Here is a 23,951-nt window from a genome sequence, read left to right on the forward strand (position 1 = left end):
TGTGTCACTCGGCCTTGCCAATTCCTCCCATACTAATGTCTACCCCACCCTCCACCTCCAGCACCTCCTTTCCCCCCCTCAGTATCTTTCTCTCATTTCCAAATCCCCTGGACTTTGATTTATTAACAACTTTGTCTGCTGTTAAAAACTGGGATTAAAAATGGTCATACTTACACGTGGAATCTAAAGAACAAAATAAACAAACAAACAAAATAGAAAACCGACTCACATACTGAGAACAATCTGATGGTTACAGTGGGGGGTGTTGGGAACTGAGTAAAAAGGTGAAGGGTTTAAGAAGTACAAATTAGTAGTTATTAATAGTCAGGGGGAGTAAAATACAGCATAGGGAATATAGTCAATAATGTTGCAACAACCATGTCTAGTTCCAGGTGGGCACTAGACTAATGGGGGGATCACTGCATAAATTATATAAATGTCTAACCACTATGCTGTACACCTGAAACTAACGTAAAATAATATTGAACGTCAACTGTAACTGAAAAACAATTTTTAAAATTTTTTTTAAAAAATCAAACTGCTAAAGAAGCATTGTCCAATATAGTAGCCACTCGTCATATGTGACTTTTAATTTTAATTAATTAAAATTAAATAAAGTTAAAAATCCAGTTCCTCAGTCCCTCTAGCCACAGGTCAAGTACTCAATAGCCACATGTGGCTAATGGCTGCCATACGGGGCAGTGCAGACACACAACACGTCCACTATCCCAGGGAGTTCTACTGGACAGCTCTGGCCTAAAGGACAGAAAGAAAATGTCTCCTCTCCTTTGTTTGTCCCCACGCCCCCTCCCAGAGGCGAAACTGCTGCCAGTCTCCTTTGTATCCCTGCAGAGACAGTTTCTATGTCCAAACAAGTGTGTGTGGATGCGAACCTCTTGTATTAAAACAAATGAGAAAAGACCCTAAACACTCTTTTGCTCCAAGCTTTCTTCACTGAATGAACCTTGGAGATCACAATGTAAGTGGCCACATAGTGCTTCATTCTCTTGAGTGGCCTGGTAGCAATCCACTGTCACCAGGACAACCATCACCACCCCAGCCTTATAATGACACTCCTCCATGTCACCCTGTGTGGCCCTGCTCCCTTCCTACTCCCAGTCTCTACATCTTCAGATTCTTTTCCGACTCTTCCATTCACCTCTTTGCCTAATAAAACCTGGTTGTTCCCTGAGGACGTGGCCTTCCCGTCCCTTGAAGTGGAGGCAACATTTTTGCTCTCATCCACCATCTCAAAGCCTGACTTCGTCCCGCTGAATGCCAAACCAAAGCTCTGGCTTTCTCCCTCAATACTCCTAGTTATGTGCAGACTAAATCACCCAGTATATCTTCTTGTCATTAACCCAACCTCCTGGCCTCTCTCCTTCATTCACTGAGGACAACAGCACCTGCTCCAACCCCTTCATCTCCTCCCTAAATTCTGCAAACATTCCCTCAGTCTCAGCTGGAGCATCCAGCCAACTCCTAGCCTCACAAATGACATTTGGTCCTCACCCTACCTCAGCCATCCACTCCTATCCTAAATCCATAACAATAAATGGACCACCAGTGAAGTCCTGGATTTTAGCACCCCACTCTCAAATCAGCGCCACCCACAATTGTCGAGCTAAGCAACACTTCTAATCCATGAGGACTATTCATTAACCTTGCCATCAACCTCCCATCCCTCCTTACCCAGTTTGGTCATTCTGGTGTGTTCTTAGAATCCCTTCCTTTCAAACAAACTTGACTCCCTTACCCCTCTTTGTATCTTACTCACCTGTTGAAATCCCTGACCATGAGTAAAACTGATGGTCTGCCTACTCCACACATACATTCCCCAAAAGAAGGTGACTAATCAAATTTGGAGCTTTTTGAAATAAATAACTAGCCGGTAGGGTTACAAAATGGACCATCTATTATGGAAAATAGTATGGAGGTTCCTCAAAAAAACCATCCAGAGAATATATCCAAAAGAATTGAAAGCAGGGTCATGAAGAGATATATGTACACTCACGTTCATAGCAGCATTCACAATAGCCAAGGTAGAAGCAACCCAAATGTCTATCAACAGATGAATGGATAAACAAAATGTGCTATATACATACAGTGGAATATTAAATAGCCTTAAAAAGGAAAGAAATTCTGACATATGCTACAATATGGATGATCCTTGAGGACGTGATGCTAAGAGAAATAAGCCAGTCACAAAACGACAAATACTGTATGATTCCACTTATATGAAGTACATACAGTATTCAAGTTCATAGTAATGGAAAGCAGAATAGTGGTTGCCAAGGGATGGGAGAGAGGGTAATTGGGTGTTGTTTAATGAGTATAGTTTCAGTTTTGCAAGGTGAAAAAATGCTGGAGATATGTTCACAACAATGCAACTATACTTAAGACTACTGAACTATACACTTAAAATGTTTATGATGGTAACATTACGTGTTTTTTATTACAATAAAAAAAGTATAAAGCAAAACTATTGGTTGGGGCTCTGCTCTGTGGTGGTGCTGAAGGCATACTGTCTTCCTCTGAGCACCAAACACCCCGTCACATCTACAGTCAGCAGGTGGCAAGGCTGAGGAACGCATCTATTCTGTTCGCATTGGAAAGTCCAAGCTCAAGATTCATTCTGAAGCTTACAGCCAAAGTAGGAAAAATTAGAAGAATTACCTACGAACCAGTTGGGTACTTCCCGATTCTCTCAAATATTATTCTCCAGCAAGTAACTGAAAACCAATAGCTTTCCTAGCTCTGCCTCTCATAATTCAGTCATGCTCATTAATATGCAAACATCAGTTTCTCAGCTGGTGGTGATTTCATGAATTTTTAATTTACATGGAATGAGCCAGAGATTAAAACTTTCAACTAAAACCAACAATAGAGGACTGTGAGTATCGTTTTAATCTCTAGATTAAGAGTCTCCGAATGAATTCACTGGCATCATCGCATGAACTATTATCTGTGAATTATCAAAACAACTCCTCTGAGTTTTTGCCTTATGGGTATTAATATAGGTATACATTTTTAAGAAACAGTATCTGCTTTGGGATCATGAAGAACAGTGAGACCAAAGACATTGATTGTTAACAATCTTACTTGGAAGAACTTCAGGCTACCTGGCAAATACTCACAGAGATCCCAACCGAATGTGTGGCTTTGTATAGAAGATGTAAGAAACTCATTTTAGCTTAAAGAAAATCAGATTAAAAATAAGCAAATTAGAGGAAAGAAACTGAGAAACACTGAACTCAATTCTTTCTAGAATTGCAAATCAAATTCTGAATTATTGAATCTAAAATAACAAAAGGCAGAAGGAAGAGCTTTCTCTTTTGAGGGCAAGGCCCAAAAGAAATATAATATAAATCGTATACGTAATTTTAAATTTCTAAAACCAACATTAAAAATATAAACAGAAGCAAGCAAAATTAATTGTAATAGTTTATTTAACCTTAATAGATCCAAAATATTCTTATATCAAAACATAATCCATATTTTTTAAATTATTAATAAAATGTCTATTCTTTTTTCTTTCTACATCTTTTGAATCTGATGTGTATTTTACACCTGCAACACCTCTTAGTACCAGCCACATACACGTGCTAAAATTGCTACTAGAAGCTACTGTATTGGACCACACAGCTGTAGAACCAAAGAATATAAGTTCTTCTGACAGGGGAGGGACTAGCTCCTGAAATGTGAGCATATCTCTAGGTTCTGTCTAGATTCTCACTCCATTTCTCAAATAACAGCAAGCCAACAGCTTGGGTGGATGCATCAGCTGTTCTTTTGGCTAGACAAGTGTTAATTCAACTTTGGTCATTATGGTATCATCATTTGAAATATTACAAAACCGCTTTACTACTATTATTTGCTTAATTATTTGCAACCACAAGTTGACTCACTTTTTAAAAAGTTAACCTTATCCAAAACAATATCATCTGTGATATCATAAATTTGATACTTTAACTATATTTGTTAAAAGAATTAAAGTACATTAAGAGAAATATTTAACACTTAAAGAAGTTTTTCTGCTCTACCTAAACCCAATGATGAGCTAAATTTAAATGTATTCACATTTGCAAGTCAATTATGGTGTCATCTTTCAAAAGCTTTCCATTTGACACACACAATCTCAGATATATTACTATCTGAGTCCCCAGGCACCCAACATTTGTATTCGAACAACATTTGTATGTTTGAGCATGACATAGCATCCCCACTAAGAGTGCCTTTTGTCTGGGCACCACCACAAACCACAGCAAGGCACATTTACTCATTTATCTTCAACTGTTGAAAGGCTACAGAGGTGGGGCAAAACTCTCACCCTACAGTGGTGGCTCAGCCCCAGGGGAGTTCCCTTAATGATTAATAATGATGGCAGCTAAAGTTTACTTAACTACATGCCAAACACTGTTTGTGTGTGTGTGTGTATTATATTGTGATCATTATATTTCACTCATATAATCACCACAATAACCCTTAAAGGAGGAATTGTTTTCCTACTTTTCCAGATGAGGAAACAAGGCATAGAGCAGTTAGCTTCCCACGATCACAGAAATAACAAGTTGGAGAGCTGAGATTCAAAGCCAAGAAATCTTACTCTGGAACCTGTGCTGTTATCACCCTGAGGATTACAAATGGAATAAAGAGCTAGAAGTTAGAAAAGACACATGTTTTATGGTCACAAACACAAATCCCTCAAAGACAAATCATCCTTCACAGGATGTGGAGACTGGGGCAAGCAATATCCTCCAACATAGACAAGGATGGAAGACAAATAGAATAATTTAAAATGCCCTCAAGATGTCTTCTGTAAATTACACTGGAGAACTCATCTTCCTTAGAAAGCAAAATGCATAAAAATTCAAAGTAACAAAGATTCCAACACAAAGAGAAAGAGGATGGAATGATGGATGGATTGACAGATCGATGGATAGATGGAAAAACTGATAGACTGACAAATGAGCATACAGATACTCACTCCAGACTAAATAGCAGAGAACAGAGAGGATTAGAAAGGGACACCCCATCTCTCTGACCATACCAGAAGGGGCCTATCATGTGGCTGATATCACACCAGCCATTCTCAAAGGCAATCTGGGGACCTTATTCTTGTCACTGGGACCAAAGCTGCAGGGTAAGCTGTGCTGACAACCTAATTATGTAGCCTTCATTTGCAAGGCTCCTGCAGGCTGGGAGAAGATGGAAATCCACTTACATGTATTCCCTATGGGCAGAGTGGACAGCGGCCGCGTTGCTGTAACGCCACAGGACAATCGCCGATGACAGGACATCAAGGATGGCATCAAACTAGGAGAAGGAGACATGGCATTAGTGGTTTTGCAGAGTTAATAGGACATGACTGTGAAGACAAAAGACAACTGTTCAGGGACTCGGAACAACTGAGCAGGTGGCCTTAGAGCAAGGTGGGCTCGCATCATTATGACGCAGGCCACTCACGCTCCTCAAGGTGACTTCTGGGGGTCTGAGCCCAGGGCACCCCACATGCCAGATCCTCCTTTTACCTCACACTGCTCCCATGGCCTGGGAAACCGCACCGTGTGGCGTGGTTTGTCTGCTCCCAGGGCCTCTGGCTCCCAGCGCTCTGGAGATATGGGAAATTATACTGTTCTGACATGTGAAATTGTTTCCCCGTGGCAAGTAGATAATTTCAGCATTTTCCTGTATATCTCAAGTAAAAGATTCGGGGTCAGTCTGTTTCTGGTTCTCAATGAGACTGTTCTACCTGGGGTCTAGAGTAAGGTTGGGGTCACCCAAGGGTTCTGGGACATTTGGAAATTATATACAAAAATTCAATGCTTTTATCTGAATGAAGGAGTGAACGGGGGTGTGTGGAGGGGGAGAGACAGGAGTGTGAGTGAGTGTGAATGTGTGTGTGATGTGCATTTTTCTGGAGAGACAGTTCACACCTTTCAAAAGATTTGGAAAAGAATCTGCAACCCCCAAAACATGAAGTTCTCATAACAAAGGGAAGAAGTACTTTTGGGAACAGGAACACCTATTCTTAGAAACAGGAACCGTACCCTTAAGTACAGGAAACCCTAAGGCTACGCAGGAAGGGTGTTTACAGGAGCTCGCTGTAAGAGCCATTGCGCCATACCACACTTGTCATCTGGAAAATTATAAGCATTAGCACTCTCTTGAAGGGATATGGGGAAGCTTCACCCAAGCTTTCAACATGCCTAGCCTATAAAGCACCCAAGACCCGTCTACCCTAACCAACTCCCATCAGGAAGCAGGCGAGGAACCCAGGTTACCCCTAGTCGGCCTACAGACGGACTCATCCTAGCACCAGCAGCGCCACTCTTCACTGCCAGCACCTGTGCCTGCACCAGCAAAGCTTCACTCCAGTGTGTGCCCATTTTTAAACCTACAACCCTGAGGGGCGGGGAAAGGGCTAAAATCCTTAAACATCCTCTCAATCAGTTGTGGGAAATGTGGCCCCTAATCTTTCTTGAGACTCATACAGCATCACTGTAGCTTCCTTCTATTAAATTGTAATTTCTTATAGAAGCTATTTCCTTAAAAGGTATGTTTGTCGTGCTCAGCTCTCATCTGCTAACCACTCTCTTAACTGAGAGCCAGGGTGATATTTGTGGGCTCAGGAAAAATGTACAAACTTCATAAAGTACATTTCAGGTTACTTACTGCAAACCCAAAAGCAGAGGCGCTGTACCTCATAACGGAGACAGCTAAAAAGAAAGAAAATATGATTCAGAATATTTGAAGACCTCATGGATATTTTCTCTCATTTGTGAGTATATTCATATATTTAATATGCCCTTTTAAACATCAATGGAAAAGTTCCAAGAGAATAAAATTAAAAATTAACTGTAGTTGTAAAAATTGAGAACTAAAACAAGCAAAGAGTGAAGTGAAAAGATTCCAGACTTCACCTGCAGCAACCTCCCTTCCCAGTGTGTTCTGAGCACCAAAGGATCGGTTTCAGAATGAAAATTTTAAGCAGTTGTCAGTCTAACGACTGCTGAGACTTTGAGAATTTAGCAACAGGAAATAGAGAGCTGGGAACTACATTAAACTTTCAAAGTGAAAGTACAACCACCCACACTTCCCCAGGATAAGGTAATTAGTGGTATCCACATATACAGGCCAGGCTGTTGCTAACACAGTTGGGGTGGGGGTGGGAAACTCTTGCCCATCAGAGCTTAAAATCCAGTGTAGACCTCAAGAAAAACTGTTTAGAAAAACAATAACAAATGATCTCAAACAATAGATGTATACAAATATAGATGTAACAATTATCATTAAAACATTTATTATCTATATTCAAAAATCTAACTTTTGAGGGGTAAGTCAATGGAGTAGCACTTTTGTCTAATTCAGTGATCTGTTCTGTGGCAAAGCAACGTCCAGCTTCACAGACCGTTGTCACTTTGACTTAAAGACAGCTCTCCACATTGAACAAGCAAATGTCCGCCCTCCAAAAAAATGAAACCCTACCCATGAGTGGGTCAGCAAAGCTTTGAAGTGGATTGTTCCAGGCAAAGGTGTTGCAAGCGCTCACTCATGGAGTAAGAGAGGCGTGGGACATGAAGGTCAAAACTCCCACTCAGCTCAACACATGTCCCTTCTGTGGGACCTGCTCTCTGTCCCACCCATCAGATCCAGGCATGGGCCCTGGACAGCCCTGCTGTGCTTTGTACGCCTGCCCCCAGCCACAACCGGTCATCTGACCCCATGTGAAGCAAGCATAGCTCATCTTCTGTGAATTAGGAATTGAGACTAAGAGAGTCTAGCTGGTAAATTTACACTGTTGGAATTGAAACCTATAAACACTGGAGTGAGGATTGGCCATCATTTGCCATGAAGACTGAGGAGCAGCGAGAAAAATATGGGGTAAACTCAGCTCTGGGGCAAGAGAGAATCCTTCAGCTACCAGAAGTTTCCAAGCTCTTCCTGAGACTCAGCCACACTCCAGTCCTCAGTCTATGTAGTGCAATCCAGTAAATTCCTGAGCAGCTTTGTTTCTGAAATGAGCTGCTCCAGTTAGCCCTGCTGCTGCTCTTACTGGCATAAAGAGAAGGGCAGAGCTAGCTGTGTGCAGTGACCAACTGTAGCTTTCTCAGCAACCCAGGTGTGCAGTGCAAAGGGGCACTGGACCCTCCCAGAGAACTCAACTCACGGACCCCATGGGCATGTGTAAAAACGGCAGCAAATCCCTTGGTGTGGGGGGTTCCCCTGAGCACCAAGATGCCCTATAGAGCCCTGACCCTGGCTTGCAGGAAGTGCTCAGTCACTGTTAACTAGTTTACTAAACTTTCATAGAAACATGTCAAAATGAGTATATGGTTTTTTCCTGTACAACCTGTTTTTAGAGTATCTTAGCTGCATGCTTTTTGTGGGTTTCTTCTTTACCAATAGTGCACAATCTTTTGAAATACCACTAACATCTTGCACAGATGCTCAATATATACAACAGATCAAGAAGGGTGACCCAGCTGGAGTTCCTGCTTTGTGTCTATCTGGCCTGGGCACCATGGGATGGAGAACACAGCTAGAAAAGCACTCCCCTCGCCAGCACAGAAGACCGCTTGCTTTCTAAGCAGTAAATCATTACTCTAAAAAGTTTTAATCACATTATTGGGTAATACCAGGCATGTAGACAGCAGGCTTGAGATTTCAAAGAGGTGGATTCTCACTTGATTAGACGGAAGACCCTTGTCTCATAGACTCCGGACTCCAACAAAGGATCGGGCCATTGAATGGTGGGTTTCCCTGGCTCAATGCCCAAGATGTCAAACGTTCAAAGAATTATATTGGAAAGTTCTGTTTGTGTGAGTTCAACCTGCTCAATGGAGTATTACTACTGTTCTGTCCCCCATGCACCAAGGCCAACGTGAGCAAGAGTGCTCGAAGTTAGCGCAGAGCCCTTCACAGAAGGGAAGGATGACCATGCATCATTTACCTATAAATTGGCTCCAGCTCATCTCCCCATGAGATCGAAAGAGAGAAAAGGACAAAAATCGCATGGAGAACCCAGGGTCCACTGAAGGGCCCTCAGCCAGCCTCCCTTGGTGAGCAGCTCCCTGGTGCTCAAAATGAAACAACAGCAAAGAGTCATTCGCCCAGGATGTGAATGGAAGAGGTCAGCAGCCTTATAGGAATTTATGAAGAGTGTAAAGTAATAACTTAATTTTATTTTGGCCTATAATTAAATGTGACACATCCGAATTCTGGGATAAGAACAGACTCAAAAGAAAGGGTCAGATTGGTTTAGACAGCCCCTGTTCTCACAGAAAGAGAGCAAACTATGGGGTTTCCATCAGGACATTTCCAACTTCCCTCATACTAAGAATGGGTTCCATTTGGAGAACAGCAGGCTGGGGCCAGAATGACCCACCAAGGCAGAGATTACAAGGTAGGTGCCCCTTGAAGCCCCACATGTACTTGGGTAAGGGTAGCTGAAAGCCACCAACAAAAGTTCAGCAGTGTCTTTACGGCAGGTGTAAATTCAACAGTGGACAACAGACAAGGGTCCTTTCAACCTCAGACAACAATGCTGCAAGCTGGCAAGGTCGGTGGACAGGCCATTGGGAACCGTGCAGCAGAGCTCTCCTAGGAAGACGGCTCTCAGTCAGGGCAGGGGGCCTGGAGCTGAAGGTAATGAAGTCCTGTGTCTGCCAGCCGACAGTGCAAAGTCTGCTTCACAAACACTGCAGCTGCTCTGGAATGGAGCACTCGACTATCAGCAGCCTCCAAATTCATCTGGATAGCACTGCGGTCAGAATCCCGCAGGGAAAAGTTTCAAGAACGTTTCTGCTCCTCACATTTGGAACCTGTCTCCATAGCTCATAATTTAAATATGCACTTAGGGAGCCAGTGGCCTCCAGCAGCCCATGAGGCATGCAATTACAGGCCATCGGAGCCTCATTCCCCAGGGAGCTGAGGCCCATTTCCTGCCTAGTGGTGAGAGTGGATGGAGACTGCCATGTGGTCCAGCTGGCCTTACACACCCAAAATGCACGCTTAGGGTGTGACTGAGTGCCCCTCACTTTCCATGCTATCTTCTTCTTTATTCTTCTTTGGAAAAAAAAAAAAAAAACTAAGACACAGAGTCCTTAAAATGTTCATAAGCAAAATGAAGATCAGTAGTTTGGGGCCCGCCCATTATCCATTCCCATTCCCACTCCCCAGGTAAGAGCACTCTGGGTCTCCTCTGGGAAACAGTACCTCCCTGACCCTAAGACTATGTGTTTTGGGTGGGATGCCTTCATTATCCCCACTCTAGTATATCTGTGTCCTATGGCCAAAGTGAATGATTCAAAGATGGCACAATGTGAGCCAAGGAGAACCTGTCCTGAGTTTTTGCTGAAAACACTGGGGAGGGGATGTCTTTCTAAGAGGAGATTGTAGCGTTGGTAGCATGAAAACAGGTGTTTAAGGCAGCAATGTTGCCCTAAATGTGGAGAGGCTGTCTCGGAATGAAGCAACACAGAGGAAAGCAGAGATTAAAGAGATACAAATCAGACCACTGATGACATGGACTGAACCTCTGGAATGAGCATTACTTGAAGTTCACCCCTATACTTTTCAAATATATCAGCCACTAATTCCCTTTCATTTGCTTAAGCCAGTTTGAGTTGAGTTTGAATCACTTGCAGCCAAATGTCTTAATATAAAATACCTTGACCCAGTAACCCCATGTCCAAGGATCTCTTTTAATGTCTAAACAGTGAAAAAATACTTTATACAGAAAAGGTTCAGAGTAGGTTTATGCACTTTATCATAGCAAAACACTAGACATAACCTAAATGTCCAGCTGTGGAGTGATGATTCAAGTATGGTCCATTAAAAAAAAAAAAGCTATATGTAGCTATTTAAAAATGCTTACATTTAAAAATGTTGGTTAATGCTTATGTTAGCATATTAATTAGAATAATGATATTGATAATGAACAGATAGTGATATGTTGGTGCCATCAGTACTGGGTGCCATGGGAAAGAAGGGATCCAGGTCAGGACGCATTCTGACTAATAATATAGGTGCAAACTGAATAGAGAGATCAGGAAAGGCTTTACTGAGAAGGTGACATTTGAACAAAGACTTAGAGGAGGTGAGGGAGTGAGCCATGCAGGCACTGAGAGGAAAGATAGTGTGATACTCTTCCAGATACTCTTCCAGATAACGTGAAGAGTCCATGCAAAGGACCTGAGGTGGAACTCCTGGCATGTGTGAGGCCATTTTGTCTGAAGCAAAGGGAAGAAGAGGAAACTTATGAGATTTCCCTATTGTTTTAGGAAAAAAGTAGGTAGAAAAGGACAAGATACAGGACGATATGTGTATTATAACTAGCTTTACAATACAACCATGTTTAAAAAAAAATCATTGAAAACAACTAGAAACAAAAGCTCTCAACTGATAACAGTGGTTAATATTTGATGGGTGGGAATATGTGAGTGGATTTTTTTTCCTTTCAACTTTTTTGGTATTTTCCACATTTTCTATAACCATTACATAGGACCATTCAAATCAAAACAAGAAATCTATTCTGTTGGGGGGGGGGGGGGCGGGTGAATGCCCAACTCATAAAAACATAGCCAAAGATCTACAATAGAAAAGCAGAAACCAGATCTATGATGCACATCTGGGAGTGATCTGTATTGTGACCTCATGAATGCTTCTGGCTACATGTCTTTATTATATCTAAGTTTCTGAAATTCCTCTCTCTAGGCCAACTCACATACATGAGCGGGTTGCTAATTCCCCAAACAGTTCACAAGAGCATGGTGGAGGGCCAGGCAAGCCAGGGTATGGAACACAAGCAAAATGTCACTCCCTGTCTAAGGGAGCTCCTGTCTCCCAGGTTTTTTGCTTGTCTTACACTCTACTTCCATTTATGTGGCAAGGGGATAAGAACAGCCACCCTCCCAGAAGCACACATAAAACAGAAGTCTTAAATAAATATTTATACAGGTCTAGTTAAAGACCAGACCTTCTTTAACTAAGTCACATTCAAGCCAGAAAGCATGTCAGCTGGAAACTCAAATTCAAACAGAAAGACAGCTGGAAAATGAAGAGACCCAGGCAACCTATTGTGAGGGCAAAGCCAAATGCAAATCCAGCAGCTGAATAACCATCAGGCTTTGTGGGAGGGTTGCAGAGGTTCAGACAAAGTGCCTTGGAAATGCACGGAGACGCAAGAGTGCCAGCAAGGCAACTGAGGGTCAAGGCCAGAGCCCTTCAACAACGTCAAACAAAGAACACTATTTCAATTACAGGCTAGATTTATAGCAACAACGAGGACCCATCTGTCATTCTCTCCAAAATCAGGCAATAATTACCTTGAGCCTTAGCACTTTTTAGCAATACCCTGAGTCCCATAACACTTCCAAGTTGCTAAATTCTGTGACCAGTAACGCTCTGTTAATAAATCAATCCCACTTTAATTAGACCACCTCTGTCACAGTGACGCCTGGCAACAACCTCACCCAGAGCCATGGAACTAACCCAACTTGCGAAGCCAACTTTCCAATACCCACCTTCATCACACTTGCTGCAATGTAGGCAGAAAAGAGGTACAGCTAAGAGGGGTCAAAATTAATTGATTTACACTCTAACTCACTTCGACAGAACCTCCAGTAACTTCCAGACCTTCTCACCCTCAAACAAGATTATAACCACTACAAAAATTGGTGATAAGTTGTTGAGTTCAGCCATCATTGAAGGGAAAGAGGACGAAGCAGTTTGAAAAACGAATCAACTAAACCTCCGCGTAGCGCATAAAACCACTCATCTTCAGCTGCAGCACAGGGACTTCCCTTTCTAGTTTATCTGCCTAAACCGAAATTTGCAAAACGGGGGCCTGAGGATGAAATGTGGAAGTTTTTGGTTTTGATCTATACAATATTATTCAAATTAAAATAGATTACCAGCATTTTTAAATCAGTAGCCCTTACAAGTTTAAAAGGAGGGAGAGAGGAGGGAGGGAGGGAGGGAGGGAGGGAGGGAGGGAGGGTGGGAGGGAGGGAGGGAGGGAGGGAGGGAGGGAGGGAGAACACCTAGATGTTTGGCTACTCTGGAAAAACTGAGATCTGCTGACACTGGACTGTCCCTTCTTCCCAGAGGTGCCAGTGCTGTTTGGATGGGGCATGTGCTGTTGGGTACCTGTTTGACCTGCAGCATTAGACCCAGCTGGCCTCGCTCACCTGCCTGACGCCTCTGGGTAGCTGGCTGACCCACTGTGCCTAAGTATGGGACTTTAGATGTAGCCTCTGAGCAGCTTAAGGGAAAGGACAGTCGTTTCACCTCCATCTCTGCAGTTCCCAGCAAATGCCTGGCCAATATTCATTGTGCTACATGAACAGCAGCCTCCAGTATTTCCTACAGTAAGGTCTGGCTCTCAGCAAATTACAAAGAGCTGCCCCATAGACTGTGGGGCTCAAAGCCTGTGCCATTCTTTGAGAGCTCTTTGCCTTCTGTAGAACCTGAGGACCACTCATTGGCTCCAGGCAGGCTATGAACACTGCCCACCCAGCCTCCGGGGCTCCACCTGTCTGCAGACAGGCAAACCCTTGCCAAGACCTCAGGGATGATCATAAGCCTCTCTTTGTCTGACCAAGAGGTGGGTGGTCATGTACATAAAGTGGCCACACAGTCCCTCCCCCGCAATAACCTGCGTAACCCACAACAAAAGTGGGCTTAAAGAGGTGGTAAGATATTGCCCTTGAGCTACTGCTCTGGGGGCACAGAGGATCATTTGATAGTGACCTGGGCCACTGTGCAATGAAAGATGCATTGGTGTTCAGGCTTACAACAGGAAGCAACTACCAACATGTCTTGCCTGCACCCCTATATCCTCCTAACTGGCCCCTTGCCTGTACCTCTCTCTGCTCAAGCATTCTTGACACACAGTCAGAGTGGTTCGACCTGTTGCACTCTGGGTAAAGGCCAAAGTTTTTACAATGGTTGAGGTACCATGGGCTGACCTCTCCTCCTACCTGTCATACCTGCTCATGCCACTCTAGCCCCGCAGGTTTCCTCCCTGACCTCCCACAGCCCGGCATGCTCCTGCCAGGCTGGGCTCTAACTCAGGCCTCTGCCTGAAGAGTTCTTACCCCAGGTTCCAACCGGACACTCCCTCGTCTCCTTTATGACTCTGGTCAAAGTTCAGCTCATAGGCCTGTCCTGTCCCCGCTATTTAATGCTGCAACCTGCCCGAGCTCCCACACTTAGCTCCTCCTCATCTTGCTCTGCATTTTCTTTATCTGGAGCACATATCATCCTCTACCACAAACTTGCTGGACTACGTCTCTATGAAAACTGTGTACCATCTCTGCCCCCTCGGTCCAGTAGAATGCAATCACTACAAAGGCTGGAAGTTTTTCTGCTTTGTTTCCTGATGGCTCCCAAATGCCTAGATCGGTGCCTGAGCACATGAAAGCATTCTGATTGACTGGTTCTTTAATTGATTGATTGACTGAAGTAACACCTTAGCACCCACTTGCAGCAAACAGAGTCCTCAGGGAGAAAGCTAAGCGTTCATCGTTCCAAGAGACCCAGTTGTGTTCCAGGCAGCCATTCCCTGAGAAAATGGAGTGGCAGCCAGCACTCTATGAGGTACAAGTGGGAAACCAGCCTTTCTAAGGACCATTCTTTTAAGATGAACTTGGATCATCTGTAAATGACAAAGACCTAGGCTTATGGGACGAGCAAGAACAGCCCTGAACCCAGAAAGCCATGAGCAAGCCCATAATTGTGCACAAGAAAAAAAAATCAGAATGAGAACCCAAGGAGAGTCTCCACCTTGGACCAGGGCACCCCCGCTGCCTCCAACACACCATATATTCACTTTGCTTCAGTCAGCGTAGCAGGAAGCACACTGACCCTCATTCCACAGTGGGAATCTGTATTGCTGGAATGTGAGCGGGACAACTGTCACTTAACAGGAAGAGACCCAGGGTAGACAGGTTCTCAGAGGTCATACACACAGACGGTACCAGCTTCAAGACAAAATGCCAAGAGCCCAGCTTTTCTTGTTGAAGTTCCTTCAACCGCACAGGACACTTTTACTTTGCTTCTTCTACAAACTGGGAATAAAGAGGAGGAAGGGCTGCTTGAAGCCATGGTTACCCAACTTTTATGAATGTTTATGATAATCAAGACTTATTTTCAATGGAGGAAGCAACCCACCCTCACTTGGTGCTACATTCATTCCCAAGACCTCACTTGCCAGAACTATTGGTGAAAGCACGGTTTCTACTGAATGTCAATTGCATAGTCTCCCTTGCACATAATTTTACTCCTGCCTGTGCTGTGGTTTCCCGTGATTTCCTGTGGGCAGTAGGCCTGGCCAAGTCCCTGCCCAGGCTGACCAGGCGTCCTCAGAGTACACTCAAACCCTGTCCTGCAACGCACCCTGTCCAGACCAACAGAGGCACCTGAGCTCACCATTCTCATTCAATAAACAACAAATGCTTATTAATCATCTACTACTACATGCCACACACTGCTATGATAAGCTGAGGATACAGTAGTTATTTGCCCAATGATTTGATGAAATACGCCTCTGAAAGCCCTAACTATCCCTTAATCACAGAACACTGCTGCTTTTGCCTACTAAATAAAGCATTCATTGAATCAAAAACAGAGATAGTGGCAATTTTTATAAAACAGAACCCTCACGGTTTGTCTTTTCTAGCCTTCTGTTGTGATTGCGGTTCTGGTTGCTGGGAATTTGAAGTTTGAATGCTCATGCTCAGTCCATTATTTCTAACTCAGCTCAGTGTCTCTCCTCTGGCACCCAAAGCACTCCCCTTTTATCACACAGAACAGATCCTTGGGTCTTCTCCAAGCAGCATATGCAAACTTGAAGTCAGGGATTACATTGTATTCAACTCTATATCCCCAGAGTCTATGAAAGTACCAGCACATAGTCGGTGCTCAATAAATGCTTGCGGGATTTCTAAACCCTAATAATAATGTCTGGCTTTTACTTAACCTGCAATGATTAATTCATGCCAGAACCAAAAGCTAGTACTATGGGCAACTAGAACTAGCAAAGGCATGGATGTTGCCACCTAAGGTCATCCTTGCCAGGTCACTAAGATGGCCCTTTGTCGGACTCCGCTGACACCATACCACTTTAGTTTAAAGAACTGCTAAGGAACTTAAAAAAAAAAAAAAATAGAACATGTTATGAGAAACAGGAATGCACTGAATAAGACTTCAAAAACTTGGCTTAAAAAAATGGTGCTAAATAAATATTTACCCATCTGAGCTAATCAAAGTCATTAGAAGACCATTAAAATCACTCAGAGAATAAAAGTTAAACTTGGCAGAATAAAGACGTTTTCTCCCCTCCTTCCCTCCCTTCTGCTCACCTCTATAAAACCCACCAAAGCAACAAGGAGCACGGAAAACCAGAGAAAGAACATGATCAAAGAAACCAGGAAAAGGCCAACCTCAAACCACGAGTTATAAAGAGTATGTGCCAAATACATTAAAATTTACATTACACTGAGAAGATGCTGAGAGCTGATAACATACCTCAATCAAATCTTATGCAGAGTTCAAATGGCACATTCATCAAGAACCCAAATATTATCCCTTATATGTAACACCAAGTTGGGGAGTGAGCTGCAGCATTTACTCTTAAACCCTTTCCCCATATTCCACACACTGAACAGCAAGGTAGGTAGAACCAAAGGAGTAATTGCTCAGACAGCCACTGTTAAGAATCAGGTAGTTAGAAAACCAATGGCATTTTCAATGAGAGGAGCAGAGGTTGCACTATCTGACATGCAGTTTTCTCTTGCTCACAAGGCAGAGAGATGCTCCCCGAGGTAGACTATCAAGATTAAATGTAAAGCACTGTGACACTCAAATTAAAGCTGCATGCTGCTTCCCTTCATGCCCTAGGTCTCCATAAGGCCCCAATTATTAGAACAGTGAGGTTCTGGCAAACTGGCAGACGGAATCAGGGAACCAAAAAGAATGAATAAGTGAATTCAGCAACACATTAGGCTACCAGACACTAAGTCAATACACAAGTACCAACTATTTCTATCTTAACCACTAACAGTAAGAAAATGCAATTATAAAAAGATGTTCTTTTTAACAGCATAAAAATCAAATACCCAGGAATAATTAATAAAAAATGTATAAGACCTCTACTAGGAAAATAATAAAACATTATTGAGAGAAATTAAAGAAGACTGAACATATGGAGGGATATACCATTTTCATGGATTAGACTCAATATTAGCAATCAAAGTTCTATCAATTTTTTTATGAGAGAATTGATAAGATGATTCTAAAGTTTAGGTGAAAAGTGAAGAGTCAAGAATTGCCAAGACAAGTGTGGAGGTTCCTCAAAAAATTACGAATAGAATTGCCATATGACCCAGCAATCCCTCTCCTGGGTATCTACCCAAAAAATCTGAAAACATTTAGAGATAAAGACATGTGTGCTCCAATGTTCATTGCAGCTTTGTTTACGGTGGCCAAGACATGGAAACAACCAAAATGTCCTTCGATAGATGAATGGATAAAGAAGTTGTGGTGTATATATACACAATGGAATACTATTCGGCGGTAAGAAAAGATGATATAGGAACATTTGTGACAACATGGATGGATCTTGAGAGTGTAATGCTGAGCGAAATAAGTCAGACAGAAAAAGCAGAGAACCATGTGATTTCACTGATATGTGGTATATAAACCAAAAACAACAAAAGAACAAGACAAACAAATGAGAAACAGAAACTCATAGACACAGACAATAGTTTAGTGGTTACCAGAGGGTAAGGGGGGTGGGGTGTGGGAGATGAGGGTAACGGGGATCGAATATATGGTGATGGAAGGAGAACTGACTCTGGGTGATGAACACACAATGGGATTTATAGATGATGTAATACAGAATTGTACACCTGAAATCTATGTAATTTTACTAACAATTGTCACCCCAATAAATTTAATAAAATAAAAAAATAAAAAAGAATTGCCAAGACAATACTGAACAGCAACAAAACTGGAAGATAGTCACTACCAGATATCAAGATTTATTTCAAAGCTATGGTGCTTAAGATAGAACAGTACTGGCACAAGGAAAAACAAAATGACCACAGAACGAAAGAACATAGATGCTAAACATAGATGGTCACTTGATTTATAACAAAGGAATTCCTCAAGTACACTGAGGGAGAGGTCTTTTCAATAAATGGTCCTGAGTCATTGACCCTACCTCCCACCATACACACACACACACACACACACACACAAATTTTGGATGAGCTGTAGATACGTTAAGTACAAAACAACACAGGAAATACCTGAAATACAATACGGAAGAATATTTTCTTAATCTTGGTGGAAGGAAAAGATTTCCTAAACAGAACATAAGTGCATTCATCATAAAAGAAAAAAATCAGTAAATTAAACTATATTGCAAGACCCCATTAGAAGCGAAACAGCAAGACAGAGTGGGACAGGATATTTACAATACTTACAACAACCAGCAGACTAGATCCAGAAGATACAAAGAAATCTTACAGATCAAAAAGAAAGAAGAAAAAAACCCAATAGGAAAATGAACCAAAAACTTAACAGTCTCCTTATGAAAGATGATACAGAAATGACCAATAAACATAAAAATATGCTCAACTTCATTAGTAACCAGGAAAAATAAAATTAAAACCAGAGATACCTTTTCAAATATTAGCAAGGCTGACCACTATTAAATATTAGCAAGGATGCAGTCCAACTGGAACTCTTAAAAACTGCAGATGGAAGTGTAAACTAATACAGACACCTAGAAAACTGTTTGCCAGTATCTATAAAAACTAATCATACACTATGACCCAGCCATTCCATTCCTAGATATATAGTCCCTAAAAATGCATACATATGGCTAACAAAAGATGCTTACAAAAATGTTCACAGCAGCAGTATCCATAATTATCAAAACTGGAAACAGTACAAATGTTCAACGTAGAATGGATAAATAAATGGGTAGTAGATTCACCCGATAAATACTATACAACAGTGACAATAAATGAATTATACCTACTTGCAGCTACATGGATGAATCTCAACAAATAAGGATAAGGGGAAAGGGAGGCAAAAGTAAAAGCACTCATTGGACAGGTAATCTATTTATAATTCTGTTTGTACAATATTCAAAAACAGACAAAGCAATGGATGAGAGTAGGATTCAGTGTAGTAGTGGTTACCTCTTGGGCAGGGAGTGGTGACTACAAGCGGGCAGGAGAAGGGCTTCTGAGGTGAAAAGATGAGTGAGTGTGAGTGGTGGTGACACAGGTGTGTTCATTTTGTGAGAACGCATCAAACTGCACAAATTTGATCTGTGCACACATCTATATATCTATTATACTTTAATTTTTAAAAGGAATACTTACAAATCATGGTTTTAAAAAAATCCAAGAGTCTAAAAGATAAGTGAAGAAAGAACATGAATAGGGAATTTCAGAAAAAAAAAATTTAAAACAACCAATAAATCATAAGACGGCAAAACTGAATTAAAAAAAACATCATTTCATTTCACCTATTAAAAGGGCAAAACTAAAAGGATTTTTTAAATGCTGGGTGTTGGTAAGGGTATGGGGATACAAATCCTCTCAGGCAACGTCAGTGAGGAAACCTCTTTGAAGGGAAACTTGAAGGTGTTTAGCAAAATGTAAGATACACATTTACTGAACGCAGCAGTTCTACTTTGAGAAATGTATTTTATACTTATACTGGCACAGGTGCAGAAAGAATACATACAAGAGTGTTCATTACAGATGTATAATAACAAAGCATTAACCACTCAGGCGTCCATTAGTAAGGCAGTGATTTAATAACTTATCAAGGATTCATATTATGAGATGATATTAAGCTCTTAAAAAAGATTTATAATGCTGCAAAAGGTAGTGAGTGAATAAAGTATTCATATGAACACATATACTGGAGAGTTGTTTTTGCTTATTCTTCTTTCTTCCTTCTTCTGGTAAAAGAATATATATATATATATATATATATATATATATATATATATATATATTTGGTGGTGGTGGAGTCCTGTCCCTTCTCAGTATAGGTAGTTGATATTAAGCTGACCCTGCCTTGAGGGACAATTCAAGGCCACCATAGATTGGAGAGCCAGCCTGAGAATGAAGGTGACACAGAAGACAGGAGAGAGAAGGAAGGAGGCGGGGATGGAGAGAAACAAAATCTGACAACATTGCTTGAGGCCATGGATCTGGCCAATGGCATTCTGTAATTATGTTCTCACTTATTTCACTTAAACTAATATGAGGGATTTCTATTGCTAGTAAATGGAACCCTCTTGATTGCTATAACATGCACACATCTCTTTCAATCAGAACACTGGATGCTAAGGCTCACACTACTCCCCACTTATGTTGGTTTCGCTTCAAAGATAAATCAGGAATCAATTCACAGGAGGACTTCATCAAACAATAAGCTCCCCTCAAATTATAAATAGCCTCAATCTTAAAAATCCAATTATATCCAATTCAACAACATAGAAAAATACACCAATGTGTAAAATTCACGCGCACGCGCGCACACATACACACAGAGCTATTAATAATAGGATAATGGCTGAAATAGTATTGCCTAGTGCTGGCCCCAAGAAGAATATACCTGCCAAAAAGGACCCCTCTTGGTTAATTGGGCTCAAATTCATAACCAGAGTCTGGCAGCCATTGTTTACAGAGGTTCTTCATGCATGGTGCATTTCAGGAAAAAGCCACAGCCTCCTACACTGTATGTCTGCCATCTGAGTCCACCCTGGTAAGAGAGATCCCAGAATTGAAACTTGACCAATAGGACTGAGACTTTCTCCATCCAATTACAGCTGCACAGCTATATCCTCATTTGCATCTTTACCAACCAATCACAGTGGTTCCATTCTGACCAAGTGCTATTTGGACCAAAAAACCATGAGGATTTGGAGCCCTCATTTGCATAGAAAAGGATCAATAAGGGACAGGGGTGAGTACTCTTCTCTATATAAGCCAGCTTCACCTCTGCCTCAACAGAGTGCAATTTCAGTTTACACCGAAGATTGCGTTTCCCCAGCTGGAGTTATGACGCCAGCCAGAGCTCTAACAACCAAGCTGTCTCACTATTCAGGTGTTTCACTCAGGCTGTTTCACAACTGAGCTGTTTCCACTGAACAAAGTCTCCCCATTCACCACATCCAAAATTGGGAACTCCTGTTGGCACTGAATTGGTAGCGACAACCAGCGTTTGACGCGAGTTACTGTTGCACTTCACAACAGGGGTGTCCAAACTTTTTTCAGCGTTTTTCACCAAGGGCCATATTCGGTAAAATACACAAACAGCCAGGCCACTCACTCGAGGTGAGTACGTATTGCCTCACCTGGTTTATTTAAGTAAACTAAATATATTTTTGGATTTTGCTGCGAGCCAATAAAAAATGGATTGCGGGCCGCAGTTGGCCCATGGGCCGCAGTTTGGACACCCTGCTTTACAATGACTGTTTCTCACTTGCATTTATTTTCTTAAAATAAAAAGCACACATCTAATGGCCAACTAGGCTATGGTTTGACCAAAGAACAGGAAGATTTCTGCCAGCTCATACCCACTTGCCTCCACCATGAACTTTTCTCACTACCAAGCTGGGGGGGAGGGAGGGAGCCCAAAGTATTGAAATACTTTTTACTCAGAAAAAAAAAATAATAATAACACAAATATTTCTACTTTCGAGATTTTTCAGGGAGTTTTAGGGTACCTATGTCCTATGTCCTCAAGACCAAACTCAGGTTCAGTGATTCCCCAGAAGAGCTCAGAGAAATGAGCGTCTAGTTATATCCATGGCTAAGATTTATTACAGCAAAAGGATATAAAACCGAATAAACAAAGGTAAAGGTGCACTGAACAAAATGCAGAGGAGATCAGGCACAAGCTTCCAGAAGTCCTCTCCCCTGAAAAGTCACAAAGGACATGCTTAATTTCTCTAGCAACAAGTTGTCTACCAGGTAAGCTTGTTACTATCTCAGCACCCAAGGATTTTTCAGGGGCTCATCACACAGATATAGTAGTGCCCCCTTATCCATAGTTTCACTTTCTGTGGTTTCAGTGCCTGTGCAACCACGGTCAGAAAATATTAATCAGAAAAATCCCATAAACAAACAATTCATAAGTTTTAAACTGCACACTGTTCTGAGTAGCATGATGAAATCTCACACCATCTCGCTCGACCCTTTCTCAAGAGGTCTTTAAAAGTTCAATCTGAGATTCCTTATGAAAAGGTCCGGCAAAGCCGATTTGAAAGAGCCTACATGGTTCGTTACTATTCTTACTGCACCTATGTAAACAGCAGGCCAAGTTTATTGAAACTAGACTTATTTTGCAAACAAATTAGTTTTAATTTAGCCTTCTTTTGTAAAACGGGGTGATTTTAGAGGGGAAAAAATGTTTCAGCAACACATTTTTGTGGATATTAGATTCTAGTACTGTTCATTATGTTGTAAGATTTTGTAAACTTGACTGGATCCTGAATTGTTCTAGTTTCTTCTAACATCTGGCTATTTCTCTCCAAACTAACATTGCCAATTTTTCTCCCACCCTCCTGGCTTGGAATCATTAAGAACTGAAACTACCTTATTTCCTGAAGCCCTGCAAGTGGAAGCTAGGAAACTTGATATAAACGTCAGGGAAATCATCACAGCAGGTCATGTATGAACAATCTTCATGCCTGTGGTGTGGCCACTCAGAAAGACGACCAGAAACATTCAAACTGTGTAGACCAGGAAAATCTATCAAATTGTCACTGCCAGCTCACTCTCTCTCTTAAGATGCTTTGAGACAGACATCTAGATATCTTCTCCACTGGCTGCCCTCAGAACTCAGAAGCTGGGATCATAGCCTGCTCCAATCATTAAACACTGTTATTCTTTATTTCCACAGAAGTGCCTCTTATTAAATACCTGATTGCTCACACCATGTAGCCCTAACTTTGAGAGCCACCTTGCATCACTGCCTCCTGAAATTAGATACAACTGTTTAAATGAACTGACCTGTTCTTAGAACTAAGAGGCTGGTTCAATGAGATGGAGCAATCTATCAACCCAACCTCTGGAATGTGAAATTTCTCAAGAAGTTTCAATGAGATTCAAAGAGACTGAAGAGGTTCAGAACAGGCCTCCCAGGATGTCTTACTTTGGCATGTGGATTATTTTGAGCTGAGGGCAATGGAGACCCTGTGGGCTCAGCAGAAACTTCTGCCCACCCCTCCTCACTGCCTAAAAAAAATTTTAAATTAGGGGCCTTGCCAATAATTACAGTTAGTATCAGAGATAATTTTTTGTGACCTCTATATACATGGCAGGTCAAAGATCTCATAACTGAACATCTGCTCTTCTTTTTTTTTTTTTTTTTTTTTTTTTTTTTAAATTAAATTTATTGGGGTGACAATTGTTAGTAAAATTACATAGATTTCAGGTGTACAATTCTGTATTACATCATCTATAAATCCCATTGTGTGTTCACCACCCAGAGTCAGTTCTCCTTCCATCACCATATATTCGATCCCCCTTACCCTCATCTCCCACCCCCCACCCACCGCCCCCGTTACCCTCTGGCAACCACTAAACTATTGTCTGTGTCTATGAGTTTCTGTTTCTCATTTGTTTGTCTTGTTCTTTTGTTGTTTTTGGTTTATATACCACATATCAGTGAAATCACATGGTTCTCTGCTTTTTCTGTCTGACTTGTTTCGCTCAGCATTACTCTCTCAAGATCCATCCATGTTGTCACAAATGTTCCTATATCATCTTTTCTTACTGCCAAATAGTATTCCATTGTGTATATATACCACAACTTTTTTATCCATTCATCTATCGAAGGACATTTTGGTTGTTTCCATGTCTTGGCCACCGTAAACAAAGCTGCAATGAACATTGGAGCACACATGT

At 41.7% G+C, this 23,951-nt stretch overlaps 1 protein-coding gene across 1 annotated transcript in view; it reads right to left on the reverse strand.

Moving 5' to 3' along the window:
- The window catches only part of TMEM163 (transmembrane protein 163), a 216,826-nt gene that overhangs the window by 70,993 nt on the left and 121,882 nt on the right, over nt 1–23,951 (reverse strand). Inside the window, exons 3-4 of the mRNA XM_019731141.3 lie at nt 6,676–6,719; nt 5,225–5,316 (exon numbers count right to left, since the gene is read on the reverse strand). Coding sequence (XP_019586700.1) covers nt 5,225–5,316; nt 6,676–6,719 — 136 coding nt within the window. The remainder of the gene's footprint in view (nt 1–5,224; nt 5,317–6,675; nt 6,720–23,951) is intronic.

Source organism: Rhinolophus sinicus, chromosome 17 (assembly GCF_057876585.1).
Source record: "Rhinolophus sinicus isolate RSI-liver-muscle chromosome 17, RSI-T2T, whole genome shotgun sequence".
NCBI classification, from domain to species: Eukaryota; Metazoa; Chordata; class Mammalia; order Chiroptera; family Rhinolophidae; genus Rhinolophus; species Rhinolophus sinicus.